This window comes from Megalopta genalis, chromosome 1 (genome assembly GCF_051020955.1).
Source record: "Megalopta genalis isolate 19385.01 chromosome 1, iyMegGena1_principal, whole genome shotgun sequence".
In the NCBI taxonomy this organism is placed as follows: domain Eukaryota; kingdom Metazoa; phylum Arthropoda; class Insecta; order Hymenoptera; family Halictidae; genus Megalopta; species Megalopta genalis.
Window position 1 is genome coordinate 19,906,128 of NC_135013.1, and position 20,374 is coordinate 19,926,501.

The 20,374-nt window shown below is 35.9% G+C and overlaps 1 protein-coding gene and 1 long non-coding RNA gene across 3 annotated transcripts in view; one reads left to right on the plus strand and one right to left on the minus strand.

Annotated features, from left to right (window-relative positions):
• The window catches only part of Pxn (Peroxidasin), a 36,065-nt gene extending 15,895 nt beyond the window's left edge, over positions 1 to 20,170 (minus strand). Inside the window, exon 1 of one of the 2 annotated variants that reach the window (XM_033472472.2) lies at positions 19,188 to 20,170. In XM_033472472.2, coding sequence (XP_033328363.2) covers positions 19,188 to 19,387 — 200 coding nt within the window. In that variant the 5' untranslated portion in view covers positions 19,388 to 20,170. Of the gene's footprint in view, positions 1 to 18,734; positions 18,740 to 19,187 lie in introns of those variants that run through there. The other variant, XM_076522971.1, reaches the window with a different exon arrangement.
• Positions 10,696 to 12,111, plus strand: LOC143261132 (uncharacterized). The gene is made up of 2 exons (XR_013035351.1): positions 10,696 to 11,369; positions 11,924 to 12,111. It is a non-coding gene; the product is annotated as an uncharacterized LOC143261132 (long non-coding RNA).
• Positions 20,171 to 20,374: the final 204 nt, after the last annotated feature.

Here is a 20,374-nt window from a genome sequence, read left to right on the forward strand (position 1 = left end):
TTATGGGACACCCTATGTATGTGCACCTGTCCGATGCTCGGAAGAAAGCATCGTCGAGCGCCGATTGCTGTGCGGTTGACTAGAAAAAAAGGACAATTCGGACGAGGCGTTCGAATTGTTCGTTGCGGGTGGGCGTTCGGCGGTCGGGTCAACGTTCGGCGACGATGCGTTTCTGTTCGTTTCACGGCAACTTTCAACGTCATCGATTGCAAAACTCCGCGACTTCGTTCGTGTTTGGAAGTCGGGCGTGTATCGACCCGCGAAACTGCGATTCGGCCCGAACACAAATAATTGCCAACTTGTTGCAAGATCAATAAATATACTTCGCGCTATTTGATCAGTTTATGTAACGTTCGGCATGATTTTTATCATGCGTACTCTTCGAATGATTATTCAGACTAATCGAACGATTTTATCTTGTAGCTTTACATGGTTTATCAGGGATTTGGCAATATTGTATTTATTCAACAAAAACGACACGCCGATTGAGGATAGCCGATATTGTTGAGGTCAGAACCAACAATAGGTATTTGATCGTCGATTGAACTGAATCAAATTACTATTTCAACATTCTGCAAAATTTCACGCGTGATACTAAGCACTTTCAATTTTATATAATGTATACAATAAAAAATAATAATACTATATTATATAATACTATATAATACTATATATACTATATAATACTATATTATTACTATAGTATATATTACTATACTATATTATTACAGTATTATATAGTATTATATAATATAGTATTATTATTCGGTTTTATCGACTGGTAGTTACAGATACGCGATTGTTTATATATATATATATATATATATATATATATATATATATATATATATACAATAAAAAATAATACAATAATATAATATATATAGAAATCGAGATGCCAGCGAATAGAAATATATATATATATATATATATATATATATATATATATATAAACAATCGCGTATCTGTAACTACCAGTCGATAAAACCGACCGTAAATTATACACTAATTAGATTATTATAAAGATCTAGGAATTAAATGGACTCCACTTTTTCCGTTCTTCTGGTATTTATGTATATCCTTTTGCCCCGGCAAAATATTATTCGTGCAATTTCACGATACTTGCTCGTATCTTATTCGCTGGCATCTCGATTTCTATACGCGTTAAACGAAGTGCAAGTTAATCCAGAGAGAAATCAGGGTTCCCCCAGAGTGTATCCATCTGTCATTACCGGCCTTAATAATAACCGGACCCATCGATATTCATAGTGACAACCTTTAATCGCACCGATCAAACACTGTCGGCGTTAAGTGAATGATGAAAATTATGCCAATAACCGAACGTAAAATAAGCCATATAATCTGCTAGTGAAAGTTTCGCTAATCGAACAGCTAACTGCATTTATGAAACGTTTTCACGTATCATTACACCGTTTCTTGCCTAACATTTCTGTACCATTAATTTTTATTTCGGACATGCATAGAAATACAGGGAGTTTCAGAAGATAGGAAACGCATAATCGTTATTTTCTCGGATCATTGTGAAGCGCATACGAAAATATTAACGCTAGGAAAAACATTAACGATTATTATCGTGATATATAAATATAATATATATAATATATAATAATATATATATTATAGATTATAATAATATTATTAATATATATTATAATATATATTATATATTATTATTATTATTATATATATATAATAATAATATCATATATATATTACATATATTTAATATATATTATATATATAATATAATAATATAATATAATATAATATAAATTATCATGATAAATAAATTCTTCATAATTGTATCTTCACAATTTCAATAATAGTAAATCGAACAATTTTCGTACGTGCTATTTCTACGCTTTCCGTCAACCTTATGTTAGTAGTTACGAATTTTCGATCGATTTATCAAGAAATTAAAAGAAGGGAAACGCTGATCAAAAGGTCAATGACGAAAAGTAAATTTAACGAGCCAAAACGACGAGATGAGACAGTACCGTCACTGTGTACGAATTATGCTGGCTTCATTGCTTATAACAAGCGGCAACAAAAGAGAGCTTGAGCCATCCTCGCAAAATCGCTGCCACGAGTAAATTCAGTGGCGAACAAGAAACGCCGAAGGAACCTAAATCGGTGTATGAATAAAATTACTGTTCGCGGCAGGACTAAATGTTTTCATTAACTTGAAGAGATTGAATTGTGCTCCGATCGGATGCATATTGTAGCCGCACGCGAGCCCTCGGTGGTTCCCTTTTTCTTTTCTTTTCCACCGAGCACGGTCAAAGAAGATCACGGAAGCAGGGGAGAACAACGTGAATTCATTAAAGCGAAGAGTCTTGACCGGAGATGATAGAGTGAAAGTCGTTTGCTATGCGCCAGGAAATCGGTCGAGTTTCTGGAGAGTTTAATGCACCATGGACGGGGCATGTCTTTTGGTTGTGTTGCTTGAATAACATCAATTTGAACGTTCATTAGTATTTCGAATACTTATTATTACTTTAACAGGTACTTGAGGGCGGAGATGTTTGTTGATGAAATTTGAGACGCTGTTTCCCTTGTGCTGCGGCATTTTTATCAGGCACAGAGGATGGAAAATTTATTGAATTTGAACTGTCGAATTTTGAGTTTGAATTGTCGAACTTTGAATTTGTATGATTGAATCTTGAATTTGAATGATCGTATTTTGAATTTGAATGATCGTATTTTGAATTTGAATGATCAAATTTTAAATTTTGAATGATCGGCACTGTCGAATTTTGAATTTGTATGATTGAATCTTGAATTTGAATTGTCGAATTCTGAATTTGAATGATCGTATTTTGAATTTAAATGATCAAATTTTGAATTTGAATTGTCAAATTTTGAATTTGTATGATTGAATCTTGAATTTGAATTGTCGAATTCTGAATTTGAATGATCGTATTTCGAATTTGAATGGTCGAATTTTGATTTTGAATGATCGAATTTCTGAATTTGAATGATCGAATTCCGAATTTGAATTGCTGAATCTTAAATCTGAACTGTCGAATTTTGAATTTTAATCCTCGAATTTAAATTGTCACATTTCTATAAATATCTGTTCTATTTCTACGAGCTTTCAAATTGACAACTTTCGCACAGTTTGCAATGATTTTGGAAGCAATAGTAATTGGAACGTGTTCGGACAGCCATTGCGTGTTTCTTTAGGTATATAAGTTGATAGAATTTTAAATAGAAGATGGTTTTCGGAAACGGACGATTGTATCATCGTTCGCTTTTATTCGTGAAAACTTGTGATTTCAATGATGTCACGGTTCGTCATTTACTGGTTCGTGATTCAGAGGTAACCTTACATGGATCGGTGCGTTCTGTGGTTTTTTTGCTCGTCTACGTTTATACTTCTGCTATAAATACCGTATCGCCTTTCAAATTCCCCGCTTACGCATTTAATTCCAATGTAAATCATAATTCCTACCAAACAGATCTACAATCATTTCTTAATCATCTTAATTACTCACTAATGATTAATACCTTATTGATTAATACCTTAGTACCTTATTGAATATTTATTTTGTTTATTATACCTTATTGAATAATTGCAAATTGATTTACGAATCATGAATTCATAAACGATATTCGAGGCATAAATTAGTAATTCATATTCGAGGCATGCAAATTGTGTTCGAAGGTCGTAGAAACTTCGACGTAAGTATTAAACAATTGTGACAAGAGGATCGGAACACTCGATTCGGATATTTGGAAACGTTTCGAAAACTGATTTCATTTTAAACAGGAACATGGGTGGACCGAAATTTGTAGAAGACCGGCGCGGATCCGCGTTAAAATAGAAACGGGTAATATAGAATGTAATCAAGCAGGTCGGTATATCGTGGCGAAAGAACCGGAAAGGTTTAATAACGCGTTCAACTCCCTTCGGTCGTATCTTAAACGCGAACGATTTATCGCCTCCGAACGAAATTTAACTGTCGTGGAAACCGGAAGACCGAATCGATCGGGATGAAACGACGCCGTGGCGGTCGTTAGTCACTCCGTGGTGTTTACATGACGCTTGACATTGGATTAGGTTTATCGGGATCTGTCGGACAAGTATACGGGATTCAATTTTTAATATGATCCGGGGCTTACACGTTATCGATCATCCTTCCGGACCTCGGAGAACGCGAGCAAAAAGCGCGATCGTTCTAAATTTCCTCATGTCGTTCTTCTTCTTTCGGACGACGATCCAAAAATATTGGCAACGATGCTAAAATTGCAATGAAATATGCAAGCTACTTATTGGGTTGGCAACTAAGTAATTGCCGATTTCAGTTATGGATGTCTCTCATTCCCATTTTTATCTCTCACTCCCATTTGTGGGATAACAGTTGTAGAGTTACATGCAGTGTAATGTATACAATAATTTTGCATTGAATCTTTACATTATTTTTTTAATCTAGGCTTCTTAAGTTACCATAAAATTTGGCTAAACAATTTAATTTCTTTTAAGTACGACATAACTTTTGCCACAGATCCTCCTAGCAATAATTGCAATAATGACAAACAAACGACTAAATCAAGTTATGGTCAACGTAATCCAAATATTTCGCATATTGGCAATATTGGCAAATATGGCAAAAGGTCATCGAACAAAATGGAACATACATTACAGATTAAACTTCGTTCCAAGTAAAACAAAATTTTTTATTTCATTGAACAAATCGGCGATTACTCAGTTGCCAACCCAATATTTATTGATCCCTTTTGCACGAAGGCTGCCATATTGGCAACACCTGGCTCGTGTATATAAACACAATGGTTGCAAACGAATGGCTTAATTATTGAAATAGTGGAAAATCGATACGCTTGCGCTCGTTTGATATAAGATCTTACTTTCTAAGAAAAATAGAGTTTTAATACCAAGAGTTGCAAACGAATGATCTTATTATTTAAATAGCGACAAATCAATACATATTTTACTTGTTCTCATTTGATGTAAGATCTTATTATCAAACATATATGTATGTGTATTTTTATGGCAGTGGATCGTGGTTTAACCGAACCCACGATGTACAACAAAAGAATTATTGTACAAAATCGGCAGGAATTTTTGTTTGATACTTATATGGAAAAAAATGTTGAAAATTCGGTTTTCATTTTTTGCCACATTATTCTACCCCTTCAAAAAATGGATAAAAATTGACAACACTCCTTTTGGTTATATCTTTCAATAATATTAATATGCCGAGGGTAAAAAATTTCTTTTTCGAAAAACCTGCAATTTTCCGTTTTTTGGGGGGGAGGGATGTTTTATGTTTTGCAATCACAGTTTACAACCGAAAAATCCGAAAAATGTTCTAACAAGCGGCCTGTTATCGAAAATAGGCCAGATTTTTTTCAAAACTTTAAGAAACCGAAATTTATTAGCTTTGTTCAAAAGGGACCGACTGACAGTCGCATAATCGATTAGAAGTTAGTATAAGGGAATAAAAATGTGATCAGGAGCTACTGGATAAAACATGAAAGCGACGAATTTATGATACACTTTACTGATTCACGAGTACACTAAATTCTCCCTAATCGATGCTCAGCTTGTAAACAAAAATGGACAATTTTGGAAGAGGAGATATCATAGTTATCGATTATAGTTATTTTATAGTAGTTATAGTAGTTATTTTTTTTATCTTTTTATTTTTTTATTTTATAATAGTTATATATTTTATATAGTAGTAGTTATTTTATAGTAGTTATTTTATAGTAGTAGTAGTTTTTTTATATAGTTATTATCGTTTTATAGTCATCGATTATCGATCCGCAAGGCTCAATTAATCGTACCTCCTCTTCCCAAATCGCTCATTTTTGTTTACAAGCTGAGCGTCGATTAGGGAGAATTTGACTGTAATTAAATCGGAGAAAGGTACAGTTCGCCGCGATCGAAAAGTAATGGCTTATTTAATAACGATATCTTTTCATTAGGCGCATGCGAGGGTTAGAGCGTAGGGGCGCGCACTCGTCTCTGAGTCATCTCTTAATTCGAACGGTTTATCGTTCTCCTCTTTAAATGAGATTTAATTGTCATTGAACGGTCGGTGTTCCCGCAATTAGCGTTCGACCATTCGATTAGTCATTTCTCTCGGTCGAAGTTCCTGACACCGGAAACCATTGACATTAATTTCGATGAAGACAGAACACAAGTTCAGAGACCCGAGTTTCACGGCACGTCGTGAAACCGATCGGAGACAAATATTTAAACGAAGTCCTTAAATCGATCGGAGGTGACAGAAGCGATAAAATGTCCGGACACGTACATACGTGTCCCCTGATACCGTCTTATCGTTTCTTCAACCATACATCGGACTTGTTCACCTTTCGTTCCAAATCGAGCCATTCATAACTCGAACTATGGACAATACGTGCTTGCTCGAACACTTTATCTTGCTTCTTTGCCAATCACAAATACTTGTATCGCCCGTTAAAGGATCATCTCGGCGAGCCTTTTTGCAGAACAACGAATCGATTGTTGGGAATAGAAAATAAACGAAAATGTGTTCTTTCGTTTCATCATTTTCATAGGTCGAAAGTAAATAATGTTCTCAAATTATTAGGTCTACCGGAAAGTTCTGTCCGTGTGAGAAATGAAAGGAGATAATAGATTTTTCATAAATTTAGTAATATTTATTGTACAATATAATTTCCGTCGTTACTTATGGTCTCTCTCCATTCATAACTCGAACTATGGTCAATACGTGCTTGCTCGAACACTTTATCTTGCTTCTTTGCCAATCACAAATACTTGTATCGCCAGTTAAAGGATCATCTCGGCGAGCCTTTTTGCAGAACAACGAATCGATTGTTGGGAATAGAAAATAAACGAAAATGTGTTCTTTCGTCTGATCATTTTCATAGGTCGAAAGTAAATAATGTTCTCAAATTATTAGAGGTCTACCGGAAAGTTCTGCCCGCGTGAGAAATGAAAGGAGATAATAGATTTTTCATAAATTTAGTAATATTTATTGTACAATATAATTTCCGTCGTTACTTATGATCTCTCTCCATTCATAACTCGAACTATGGACAATACGTGCTTGCTCGAACACTTTATCTTGCTTCTTTGTCAATCACAAATACTTGTGTCGCCCGTTAAAGGATCATCTCGGCGAGCCTTTTTGCAGAACAACGAATCAATTGTTGGGAATAGAAAATAAACGAAAATGTGTTCTTTCGTCTGATCATTTTCATAGGTCGAAAGTAAATAATGTTCTCAAATTATTAGAGGTCTACCGGAAAGTTCTGTCCGTTTGAGAAATGAAAGGAAATAACAGATTTTTCATAAATTTAGTAATATTTATTGTACAATATAATTTCCGTCGTTACTTATGATCTCTCTCCATTCATAACTCGAACTATGGACAATACGTGCTTGCTCGAACACTTTATCTTGCTTCTTTGTCAATCACAAATACTTGTGTCGCCCGTTAAAGGATCATCTCGGCGAGCCTTTTTGCAGAACAACGAATCGATTGTTGGGAATAGAAAATAAACGAAAATGTGTTCTTTCGTTTGATCATTTTCATAGGTCAAAAGTAAATAATGTTCTCAAATTATTAGAGGTCTACCGGAAAGTTCTGTCCGTTTGAGAAATGAAGGGAAATAATAGATTTTTCATAAATTTAGTAATATTTATTGTACAATATAATTTCCGTCGTTACTTATGATCTCTTGCCAGCGTGATGGCAATTTGTGGGCAACATTTTTCAAAAATATATGTCTCAAATGAATATGTGCATATCTGTCGAAATTTGCAATGACATTATCGGACAGAACTTTCCGGTAAACCTAATATTTGAATATCTTCACAGTTTCGTACTCTACATACCGTATTTTATTGTTCGTTCTTCTCTTTCGCACATTAAAAATGTGTTCCCTCTCAGTCATTTCAATAGGTTGGAAGGAAATAATGTTTCTAAAATTGAATCTCTTCACAATTTCGTATTTTATATTGTATTTCATTGTTTGCTTCTCTCTCGGAATACTTTCCCCGATATTTCTGTTACATGCGCAGCATCGATGCATTAAAAATTAGTATTTATCGCTGAAGATTATTTCAGCGAAAGAGAGGAGGAATTCGATTTTATTCGTATGATGGACGCTTTGTTCCGTTTTCCATTGAAATCGTCGGCGTGAAGAGAAGAGAGAAAAGGGGAATTGAATATGCCGAAAGAATATTTATTTCCATGTATCTGTATATTTCATGAAAATGGTCACAGAAATCACGAGAATGCAGATCGTAATATATCAACGGTCTGTCGTTCACGGAAAATTCGGAGCAATCGTCTTCGGCAAACAGCATGAAATTCGGTTAACAGTGAAACTAGGCTAATAGAGACAAGTAGCGGAGCAGGGGTGTCAAACTCGCGGCCCGAGATGTACATTTTTTGAACACTCGAAAATTCGCATATGAAATTATTTCCATGTTTGGAAGTACTTATCAGTGCGAGCAATTATTTTCTGTTACGAATGGAAATAAATCTCCTGTCCGGAACTGTATTAATAACGCTCGCGTTGGGTCAATTTTGAAAGTAGTCTCGGCCAATAAAATTTCTCCCGAAATAGGAAAGATGGTATCAGAGAAAAGATGTCAAGTATCAGGACGTAAACAATAATTTAACTTTATATATGTTTATTACAATGTACTAGTCGAAATAAAAATATTTGCTTCTATGAACATTGATTTTTTCTTTTGCGGCCCACCTAAAGTTAAGCATTGTTTATTTGGCCCAAGTTAGCTTTTGAGTTTGACACCCCTGTCTTAAACTATTAAAAATTTTGTTTAGAAGAATTTTATCGCCGCATATTTAAATGTTTATATACCATACAAATTTCTTCTAAATGTTACAAAAAATTATTATGATATTTGTACATTCCCTTGCCTCTTTTTCTATCCAAAATTATCACATTGGAATCATAATTATTAATATTATATTATATATTAACAACAGCATTTCGTTATTCGTCTGTTCTGTTACAAGCAATGCCCACATTTATGTAAACATCTTAAATAGAAACAGAAATATTTTAGTTTTATCTTGTGATAATTTCTCGCATAAGGCTGCGCTAAATGAAATCGTCTGCATACTCATGTTTCTTTGAAAATATGTAAGGCAGGGGTGACAAACTCGCGGCCCGAGATGAACATTTTTGCGGCCCAGTCAATATATCCGACGCAAAGTAAAAATAAAATAGAAATGTGAATTAGAAATTTTGAAAGTAGTCTCGGCCAATAAAATTTCTCCCGAAATAGGAAAGATAGTATCAGAGAGGAGACGTCAAGTATCAGGACGTAAACAATAATTTAACTTTATATATGTTTATTACAATGTACTAGTCAAAATAAAAATATTTGTTTCTATGAACATTGACTTTTTTTCGCGGCCCAGTCAATATATCCGACGCAAAGTAAAAATAAAATAGAAATGTGAATTATAAATTTTGAAAGTAGTCTCGGCCAATAAAATTTCTCCCGAAATAGGAAAGATAGTATCAGAGAAATGATGTCAAGTATCAGGACGTAAACAATAATTTAACTTTATATATGTTTATTACAATGTACTAGTCGAAATAAAAATATTTGTTTCTATGAACATTGTTTTTTTTGCGGCCCACCTAAAGTTAAGCATTGTTTATTTGGCCCAAGTTAGCTTTTGAGTTTGACACCGCTGTAGTAGAGGAAACAAAATAATTAACGAACGGACGAGATAAACGACGAAGTGTGAAATAAATGTGACGCACGAGAGAACAAGTGTACAAAGACAATCGGCTAAGCGCTAAGTAAAGTTCAGTCGACGGTTATCAATGCCATAAAATCCGTGAACCATCGCGAAATTACTAATCAATCTTTCTCACCGTTTTAAGATAACAAACCGTGCAATCACGGACTATATGAGCCGTTTATTTTGAAAGTGGCATAAGTCACTTTGTTTTTAAGTCGATGATATCGACCTTAAATATATTATATTTAAGGGTTCGCGTTTTTAACACGTTTAAAAATATGGATGCTAACTTTCGAGAAGATTTACTTGTATTTGTTATCTCAGGATACTGATATTTTTCTCGGTATAAATAATTTCGTATAAACATTAAAAAATCACCACTTTTCATTACGGTAAAGTGACTTATGCCACTTGCAAAATAAACGGCTCAATTAAGGACGAAACGAACAGCAAAATGGTATCGCTTGATGAGCATACAGTAAATGTAAAGTAAAGTGGACAATTTGGGAAGAGAAGGTACGATTATTTCAGCCTTGCACCTTGTCTTTATAGTTGTTGACAATCGATACCTCGCGAAATTCGAATTCGCTCTCCTCAATTTTTAGAAATTCGCAGCCTTCGATCGTTGCAAATTTGTAGTCCCTAATATTTGTAAATTTGCAATTCCGAAGTTTTAACAACTCCTAGCTCTCAACTATTACAAATTTCCCGTTCTGAAATTTTCGGAATTCACAGTTCCCAGTTTTTAGAAATAAAACCTGGAAAATTCAATTTTCGGGAATTCGCAGCCCTTATTTTTCGCCTATTTGTAGTCTTCAACAGGATACTGACATTTTTCTCAGTATAAATAATTTCGTACAAACATTAAAAAAATCACCACTTTTCATTACGGTAAAGTGACTTCTGCCACTTGCAAAATAAACGGCTCGTATAGTAGATGACTCAATCGGCACGGAAAGAATATCATTTCGTACAGCGAAAAGAAAACAATGACGCGCGAACCGACCAAGTCGCGTGTTTGTCCACGCATTAGCGTGGACCCGCGGATCCGCCATTGTTGCTTCGGCCGAAGATTCATTTGCAGCCGCGGCAACGCGGATTTATATATAGTCGAGGCTCGTTGCTATTTTAACCGTATCCGAAAACACCTTGCTCGGTACAGTCAAATTTCGTCTGACGTGTACACGAGCAGGATAACAGTGACTAAACGAGATCAAGACGATTCCACCAGCCTGGAAAAGAAGACAATTCGAACTGGGATTTTGATGATCGCGACGGAGGATACAGCTGCAGAACGTTGCTCGACCGAGCGTGTACTCGCGAAGACACGGTTCAAGAGATCATAATGTGGAGTTGTAGACCATTTAACCGTGTACACAAAGAGCACAAGGCCATTAGGTGGTGCACTTTAAGAGAGCGTAACCCGATTCATTCCTCGCTCGATCCTCTCGTTTTCTATCTTTTTTCTCTCTCTCTCTCTCTCTCTCTCTCTCTTTTCTCTCGTTCCGTTAATTCGACCGTCCGCCGTTGGAAATTTCGTCGGATCAAGGATACGGCAATAAAAGGATATATCAGTGATTCACGGGGATTCTTAACCCTCGGGTGAGAGATAATCGCGTCATTCTCTTTTCTTTAACCCTTAATTTTGATCACTTTGTAAAAGCTTTCCAAAAAACATTTCCGTATAAAGTCTTTCTGTCGGTACTGTCAGTACACATGTATAACAGATAACTAGAATAACATTAAAATCAACAGAAAATGCATTTTACGAAGATGGAGAATGCGCCTCGCTGCTTAACCCTTTTAGTGCCATGCGAAGAAGAGGTGCCTATGCGAGAATAACCGGCCGAATTTCACGGTTTGACTAGGGTTTGGGAAAATGCTCGTAAAAACCAAACAAGAAACAATATTTACATGATTCAAAAAGCAGTGAATTAACCCTTTTAGTGCCGGAGGCCGATATATCGGCTCTTGCTGCACGAAAAGTGCCAGAGCCGATATATCGGCCCGCGCCTTATAGCGCTTTATAATAACAAAATTTTACACATTTACAATATATAAATATAAATATAAATATACATATTTATGTTATTATAATGAAGTATTATGCAAAATTATATCACAGATATATTTATGACAACATAATTTTGTTTCAGCAATGCTATATTGCCTATAACAATTACATATTTCGAAAGAGATAATCCGTCCGGCGCTTACCATGTTCCTTCGAGTTATTTTTTATGTTTGTTACGTAATATTATTTATCTTGTTACAAAATATATCAGAAACGCAAAGTATATACTTTGTGATAAATGATCTATATAAAATTACGATGAAAAGATGACTTTTTGTACGTGCAAATACGTTTTGTAAGAGAGAGAACTGGACTTTTACTTTCTTTATGATCTTTTATACCTTTGTTATTTATATAATTTTCAATGAATACAGAAAATCTAGTGTCATCGTTTTCTTCTCTATTTCGTCCTTAACTCCGAAGAAGCGAAGAGTAATCGAATGAAAGTCATCGCGTCGAAAGTCTCGCGTCTCTCTCTCTCTCTCTCTCTCTCTCTCTCTCTCGAGGAAATTTAAAATTGAGCGAGAAGAATTGTTTCTCCGCGTATTTGATATACGCGGTTCCCTACGATTTCTTAAGATAATAAGGATAATAAGCTGTGTTTCCTTTTTTTTATCTTTAACTTGTAACATATTTGAATATTAAACTTAACACCGATTCGGAGTAGATTTTTTAGCGAGAAGACTATTTTGTGTTCGGGTTGATGGTAGACTGCCTGTTGTGTGTTGCGTGTTCTCGGAGGTGAACTCGGTGTGGGCGTGTTCTAAAATTGAGATAGTCGGATTCGTGGATTGTTCAATTCTTGCGAGGAGTGAGGGAAACGGTCGTCCCGACTGATTGGTTTGCAAAATTACGAAAGTGACCGCCCCAAACTAAGGGTCACCCGCGGGTAGTGCTCGCACCCTCGGGTGACGCGCACGAAGAATCCGAGTGTCCCAAGAATCAGCCGTAGCAAACAATAGTCCGGAAAATGCCTTTTCTCGGTGGAACATGCATACCATAAAAAAAACAACTGGGAAATGACAATTGGTGACCAACTGTGGATCATAAAGGAAATACTTGAGCAGAGGACGGAACGGCTTTTAACGAAATTGCTTACTACGGGTGGTCTGGAATTTCGGTTATTTTGTCCGAGTGTAATTTATAAGGATTCCGTCATACAACGGAACAAGAATTAATGTTCGAATTTATATATATTTATAATATATGTATTTAGTATATTATATATTATATATTATATATTATTATATATTATATATTATATATTATATAATTAATATAATATTGTCACTCATTGTGTTCGAGAGTCTTCGTAAAGCGCATCGTCGATCGAAAGTCGAGTTAATCGTGGCTCTGTGAAACTGCTCCTTGATTGCGGCTGAATCGAGTGATCGTACTTAAAATTCTGTATTTTTCGTGGTCTTTAAATTCAGGATCGTCTCGGAAACTATTTTTCATATTTTAAAAAATCGTGGAATTATCGAGGCTGGAATGCCGGATAAAAATATACGCGCGTTGGTACCAAAACGATCGAAAGAACGTTCCACGCGGGAAACGAACTTACGCTTTGTACGAAGGCAATGAAAGGAAACGTCGGACAAGACAATAGGCTGCGAGATACTTTCTACGGACCTCCATAGTCAATTAATATTAAAACAGTAATTAGATAAGGAAAAACTGAATTACAGCGCGCTGCATTCTGCCTGTTTCCAGCCGTGTAATAAAAGGTGAGTACCATCGAAGCGAGAACTTCTTTCATGCGAAGTGGCATTAAATTCAATTGTAGGCTCCTCTCTTAAACATCGTTAATGCACGGCGGCGCATAAAAATTCCGAAGCTGAGGAAATATTACTTCAGCGAATTACTTATTCGCCTGCGTGACGCGCAAAATCGATGCTACGTGCACATGTATATTAAAGAGACGTTTGAAAATTGCTGTCTTTCGAAATCGCTGGACTACAGGATCTTCATTTTCGTGGGTAATTTCTCAATAATTAGAATCAATCCTCTGCGGGCGAGGATTGTCATCTTCGTCGATTACAAAATTACTCGTAAAAAGAAAATAAAAATGCAATGAAACCTCGTCAACCCGTTCGTTTTATCGCCTCTCAGAAGTTTGCCCTAAATGCACGAAGATACGCGATCTAGTATGTGTAATCATAATTGCATGTCTTTTTTATATTATTTATATATTTTTTATATTTTATATTATATTTATATATTATATACATTTATATATTTCTTATATTTTATTATTTCTGTGGACAATGATATGCGTCGCAAAGAAATGGTACATTTTCGCGACCCACTTTCTCCTTGCATTCCTTCTGTTTTCATTCTGGGAATGGAAGTACTGTTCAATTCGAACCGCCCTAATATTTCCTCGCAGCTTGTACTCGAAAACCAAAAAAAAAAGAAAAGAAAAAGAATCGTATCGACCTCGGAAGAAAACAAACGAAGAAGACGGTGTTCCCGCATTTACCGAACCCGGCGAGCCGCGGATTCAATTCCACGCTTCCCACATGCATTCCGCACTGGAAATATTCGCGACCCACGATCTACACCGTAAATTTTCTGATTACACCGGACCCAATTTCTCTCCGCTCTGATACGCAGTCGCCGTGGTAGTTGCAGGCAACGCGAGTACAGTGGTCCCCTTTAACCCTTTGCACTCGAAGCTATTTTAACTGTAAATATAAAATCAATTTTCTCGCTTATAGTGTTTCTGTTATACGTGACAAATTATGCATGTTATGCGCATGAAATTGACTCTTGGGACTCGCGCAATAATTGCACTCTTAGCAATCTTTTAAATCTAAATTTTGTTGATATCAAAATTATCTTGAAACGTGATATAACAAATTTTAGTGGCGCCTCAGGGTCACCACTCGAGCGCAAAGGGTTAACCCTTTGCACTCGAATGGCGACTCTGCGGCGCCACTAGAAATTGGTATACTATTTTTCAAAATCATTCTAAAAGCATCAAACTCGTTTATATTTAAAAGAAGCTATTAAAAATTCCATTGTACTTGCCAATAAGTTCAATTTTACATGCACAAATCGCAATAAATTATATAAAATAGAAATACTGTAGATCAGAAATCATGTTTTCGATTTCGAATTCAAATAGCTTCGACTGCAAAGGGTTAATACCACCCCTAGCAAACAGCGTTCTATCGCACGAACCGAACGTTTTCTACAGAAATTGAGCATTGTAAACAGATCGATTAACTATATAACTTTATTGGATATGTTAATTCTGATTCTTGGATAAAAATCGAATTACTGTCTGTTTTTGGAAAGCGCGAAATGTTTGATTTTCGTCTAATCAAGAAATTGATGAAAGGGAAACGAATTTTGTAGGTAATAAGAATTTTTGAAGTGAAGATACGATTATTCTAGTCTCGCGGATGGCTTTTTTATCGAATAGTCACGGAGTCAAATTGTCAGTTTTTGACAATTGGAGAGAATTTAGACAAAAATGGACAATTTGGGAAGAGCTGATACGATTGTTCGAGCTTTGTGGCTCGTTTTCTATGACTATCGATTGTCGACGTTTATAAAAACGAACCGCAAGGCTCGAACGATCGTATCAGCTCTTCAAAAATTGTCCATTTTCGTGGACAATCTGAGCGTCGATTAGAGAGACATTATCTGTACAGCAAATTTTATACAATTGTTCCTCGGTTTGTAGACAAAAATGGACAATTTTTGAAGTGGAGATACGATTATTCTAGTCTCGCGGATGGCTTTTTTATCGTTGTTGACGATCGCCGACTACAAAAACGAGCCACGAGACTCGAATAGTCACGGAGTCAAATTGTCAGTTTTTTGTTTACAAGCTGAACGACAATTGGAGGGAATTTAGTGTAGTAGGTCTCTTGGACAGGCAGGGTCTCTTAACCCCTTGCACTATAACAATGAGTCGGATTCGCGAAGAAGATATCGTACGTGATCCAAGAAACACAAGTGTTATTTATGTTATTATTATTTATTATTATATTATTAATAATTTTATTATTATTAATAATTTTTAAGGTAATCAAGTTTAAATTGGAGCGATTGAATTTGTAATTGTCTGCGTTGTCATGCGATAATGATTATTTGTCGAGTCCGAAATATTAACGTTTCTGTCATTACAATTTATTTTAGTGACAGTCGACGGTGTCTTAACATCTTGTTAAATGTTTTTCATCGATCAGAGAATGGAACTTCAGAAATTGACTCAAAATTGATTGAAAGTTGATTCGAGATCGATTCGAAATTGATAAAAATGTACGAATTTCCAAAATTATTGCTCAAATAGAAAATTCATCAAGATACAACTTTTAACAAGAATGTGCATTCTTTTTATCAGTTACATAACTTCTTCTGACCGGAGGAGAAATATTCTGTCATCTGATAAACTGACTTAATTTTACGTGATCAGCAACCAGCTGTAGCTCGTGAGAAGACGCTGTTTTACGTCAGTGACTGCGAATGTGGTCATGATAAATACGTGACATTGTTTGTGAACACATCAAGTATCAAGAAAACGTCACATTTTCATTTTACAATCGGTAAAATCGTGAAGATACTTTAATTTTCATTAGAAATAAAAATCGAATCGGTCTGAGCGCACAGCATAAAAACATTTGCAAAAACCATGAAATTCAACGACTAAAAAATACAACAAATTCTCTCTAATTTTCCATCAGCTTGTAAACAAAAATGGACAATTTGGGAAGAGGAGATACGATTATTCGAGCCTTGTAGCTCGTTTTTATAAACGATTGTTTTTACCCCTCTATCTTCTATTATTTTTAATAGAATCTCAAGCTTTCGTGTATACCTTTAGATTATCATACTAATTCTGTCGAATCTTTCGGAGCGCACAGCATAAAAACATTTGCAAAACCATGAAATTCAACGACTAATAAATACAGTAAATTCTCCATAATTTTCCATCAGCTTGTAAACAAAAATGGACAATTTGGGAAGAGGAGATACGATTATTCGAGCCTTGTAGCTCGTTTTTATAAACGATTATTTACCTCTATCTTCTACTATTTTTAATAGAATCTCAAGCTTTCGTGTATATACCTTTAGATTATCATACTAATTCTGTCGAATCTTTCGGAGCGCACAGCATAAAAACATTTGCAAAACCATGAAATTCAACGACTAATAAGTACAGTAAATTCTCCCTAATTTTCCATCAGCTTGTAAACAAAAATGGACAATTTGGGAAGAGGAGATACGACTATTCGAGCCTTGTAGCTCGTTTTTATAAACGATTATTTACCTCTATCTTCTATTATTTTTAATAGAATCTCAAGCTTTCGTGTATACCTTTAGATTATCATACTAATTCTGTCGAATCTTTCAAAATTTCTTATACAAAGTCACATCGTCAAGTACGATGGACTTTCTCGCACTTATTGGTTGCTTCGCAAGCCCAAACGAAACCATCAGATTCGAATAACATCGTACAAGGTCAATCGCGTGGAAAGAAATCACCAATTGGCATGTAACACAAAGAAAAGATCTAAATGACTATTTCCACAGTTTGACACTTTAACTATCGCGTCACCCATGCGTGGGTGACGCAGTTACTCAGATTTGAAAATAAAGTTTCACGCTAAACCATTGTATGTCCGTGAAACGTAAGAATGTTGAAAATGTAGTTGACGTCATAGAACGTAGCTTATCTTCCAATCTTGATTTGGTTAAATAAAATATATTAACGTTATTAAATCTTTGGGCTAGCTGGCATTACAGTCGAAGCGTTAACCCCTTGCACTATGGTTTCTTTCATAAAAGCCTTGATTGGCACTTCTTTGTCCTCTAACTCGTTGCACTACGATTTCTTTCACAGCTACTTTTTTTGTCGTTGATAATCTTCCCGATAAGACGAGACAATATTTTAGGTTCTTTTAAACCTGCATTTACTTTCATTCCTTGATTTTCATGACAGAGGAGTCCAGTTTCGATTTAGAAAATATATAACATAACTAACATTAATAATAATAGTAATAATAAATTTAATTTAATAATAAATAATAATTAATTAATAATATAAATAATGTAATATGAATAATATAATATGAATAATATAATATAAGTAATATAATACAAATAATATAATAATAAATAATATAATACAAATAATATAAATATAATTATATATATTATATAATTATATATAATTATTAATAATTATATTATTATATTATAAATTATAATTATATATAATTATAAATAAATAATAATAACATAAATAACACTTGTGTTTCTTGGATTACGTACGATATCTTCTTCGCGAATCCGACTCATTGTTATAGTGCAAGGGGTTAAGAGATCCTGCCCGTCCAAGAGACCTACTACACTAAATTCCCTCCAATTGTCGTTCAGCTTGTAAACAAAAAACTGACAATTTGACTCCGTGACTATTCGAGTCTCGTGGCTCGTTTTCGTAGTCGGCGATCGTCAACAACGATAAAAAAAAACCATCCGCGAGACAAGAATAATCGTATCTCCACTTCAAAAATTGTCCATTTTTGTCTACAAGCCGAGGAACAATTGTATAAAATTTGCTGTACAGATAATGTCTCTCTAATCGACGCTCAGATTGTACACGAAAATGGACAATTTTCGAAGAGGTGATACGATTGTTCGAGCTTCGTGGCTCGTTTTTTATGGCTATCGATTGTGGACGATTATAAAAACGAACCGCAAGGCTCGAACAATCGTGTCAGCTCTTCAAAAATTGTCCATTTTCGTGTATAATCTGAGCGTCGATTAGGGAGGCATTACTGTACTTCTAAACTGAAAGTGATCGGATGAGATACGATCGAAAAACCGATGAACTCGACAGAACAAAAAGAAGAGCAGCTGACATAGACACCACTTACAAGATAGTCGTAACGATGCGAGCTCCGATTTTGTTAAAGACTCCGGCTAATAAATAATAATTTGTAGACCTAATGTTCATCTATACAATTAGTATTGCGATATTTTATAGGAACTTTTCGTTTATTTTTATAGTTATTTTTAAGTTCCGCTATAATTCAGTATGCCTTATAACAAAATATATATATTATATATAATATAATATTGTTAATATAATAATATTTTATTTATTTTATTTATTTATAATATGATATTATATTATATATAATATATAATAATTATAATATATATAATATATATATATATAAATATATTATATATTATAATTATTAATTAATATATTTACTATATTATATTATATATATATATAAAATTAATTAATATATTACATAATATATATTATATATATAAATAAATATTATAACAAAATATGCCTTATAACAAACAAAACTTACAAGATAGTCGTGTTGGCCGGTACCCGCACTACCTGGCTCAGCTTCCGAGACGTGCACTGCACCGTGGTCGAGTAGCACAAGCACAAACGCGGGCATTCCCTTCTGGCGTCGATCCACTGGTGTTTCGCGGCCGACTCCTGCAGGATCGGCAGGACGAAGCAGCAGACAGCTGCACCGAGCAGTACCAGTCGGCCCATCATAGCTGCGGGACCGATCCTTCTCGCATCAGAGACGTTCACACACCGATCGGTAGCACGTGTTCGTCACCGAGACGAGGGACCACTGTGCAACGAGCCAAGTGTACTTTCACCTACTGGCACCCGGGAGGTCCTGCTGTGGCGGTCCTGTTTGCGAGCCTCTCTCAGCTTCGCTGACACAATCTCTTCTGTTCGGCTGCCTCGTTTCTTCGGCGAACGCTTGACTTTTTCGACGAACACGTCTTCGGGGTCTCTTTCTAGGTCTTCAGGGTCTCTTTAGGTTTTCTGGGTTCTCCAGGTGTTCAGGATGCCTAGGTTTGCGGGTCTCTTCTAGGTCTTCTCAAGTTTTCTAGGTCTTTGGAAACTTTGGATTTTCAGAGTCTCTAGATCTCCGGGATCTCCGCGGTCTCTCCAGGTTCTTCAGGATCACTCTAGCTTTTCATAGTCTCCAGCTCCTCGAGAACTTTCAGGTCTTCAAGATCTCCGGGTCTCCGGGTCTCTCCAGAGTCCCAGGTCTCCGAGGACCGGTGACCTCAGATTCGGCAGTGGATTTCGTCCTTTTTTTCCGTCTGCCTGGCCGATGCGACTGGTTCTCTGGATGGCAAATCGTGTCTGCGAGTCCGAAGCAACGGCGGCGACTGAAAGAAGAGGCGAAGAAGGACGCCGCCGCTCCGTTCCCGTCTCGTCTCGTTTCGTCTCGTCTCGACGCGGCTGCTCGGCTACTACTGGAGCTCCTCCGCGCCGCTCCACACGCTGTGGACCCTGGAGACCGAGCGTACGCACGTCGTCGTCCGGGAGTATATACGAAAGCTTTTCCTCGCGAGCCTCTCTCTCTCTTCTCCTCTCTCCCTCTCTCTCTCTCTCTCTCTCTCTCTCTCTCTCTCTCTCTCTCTCGCGAGCGAGCGTTCTCCCCCTCTCTCTCTTTCTCCCCTACGTTATACGTCCCCTCTCTCTTTCCGCCATCTTCCTCGGTTCTGGTCCCCTGGCGGC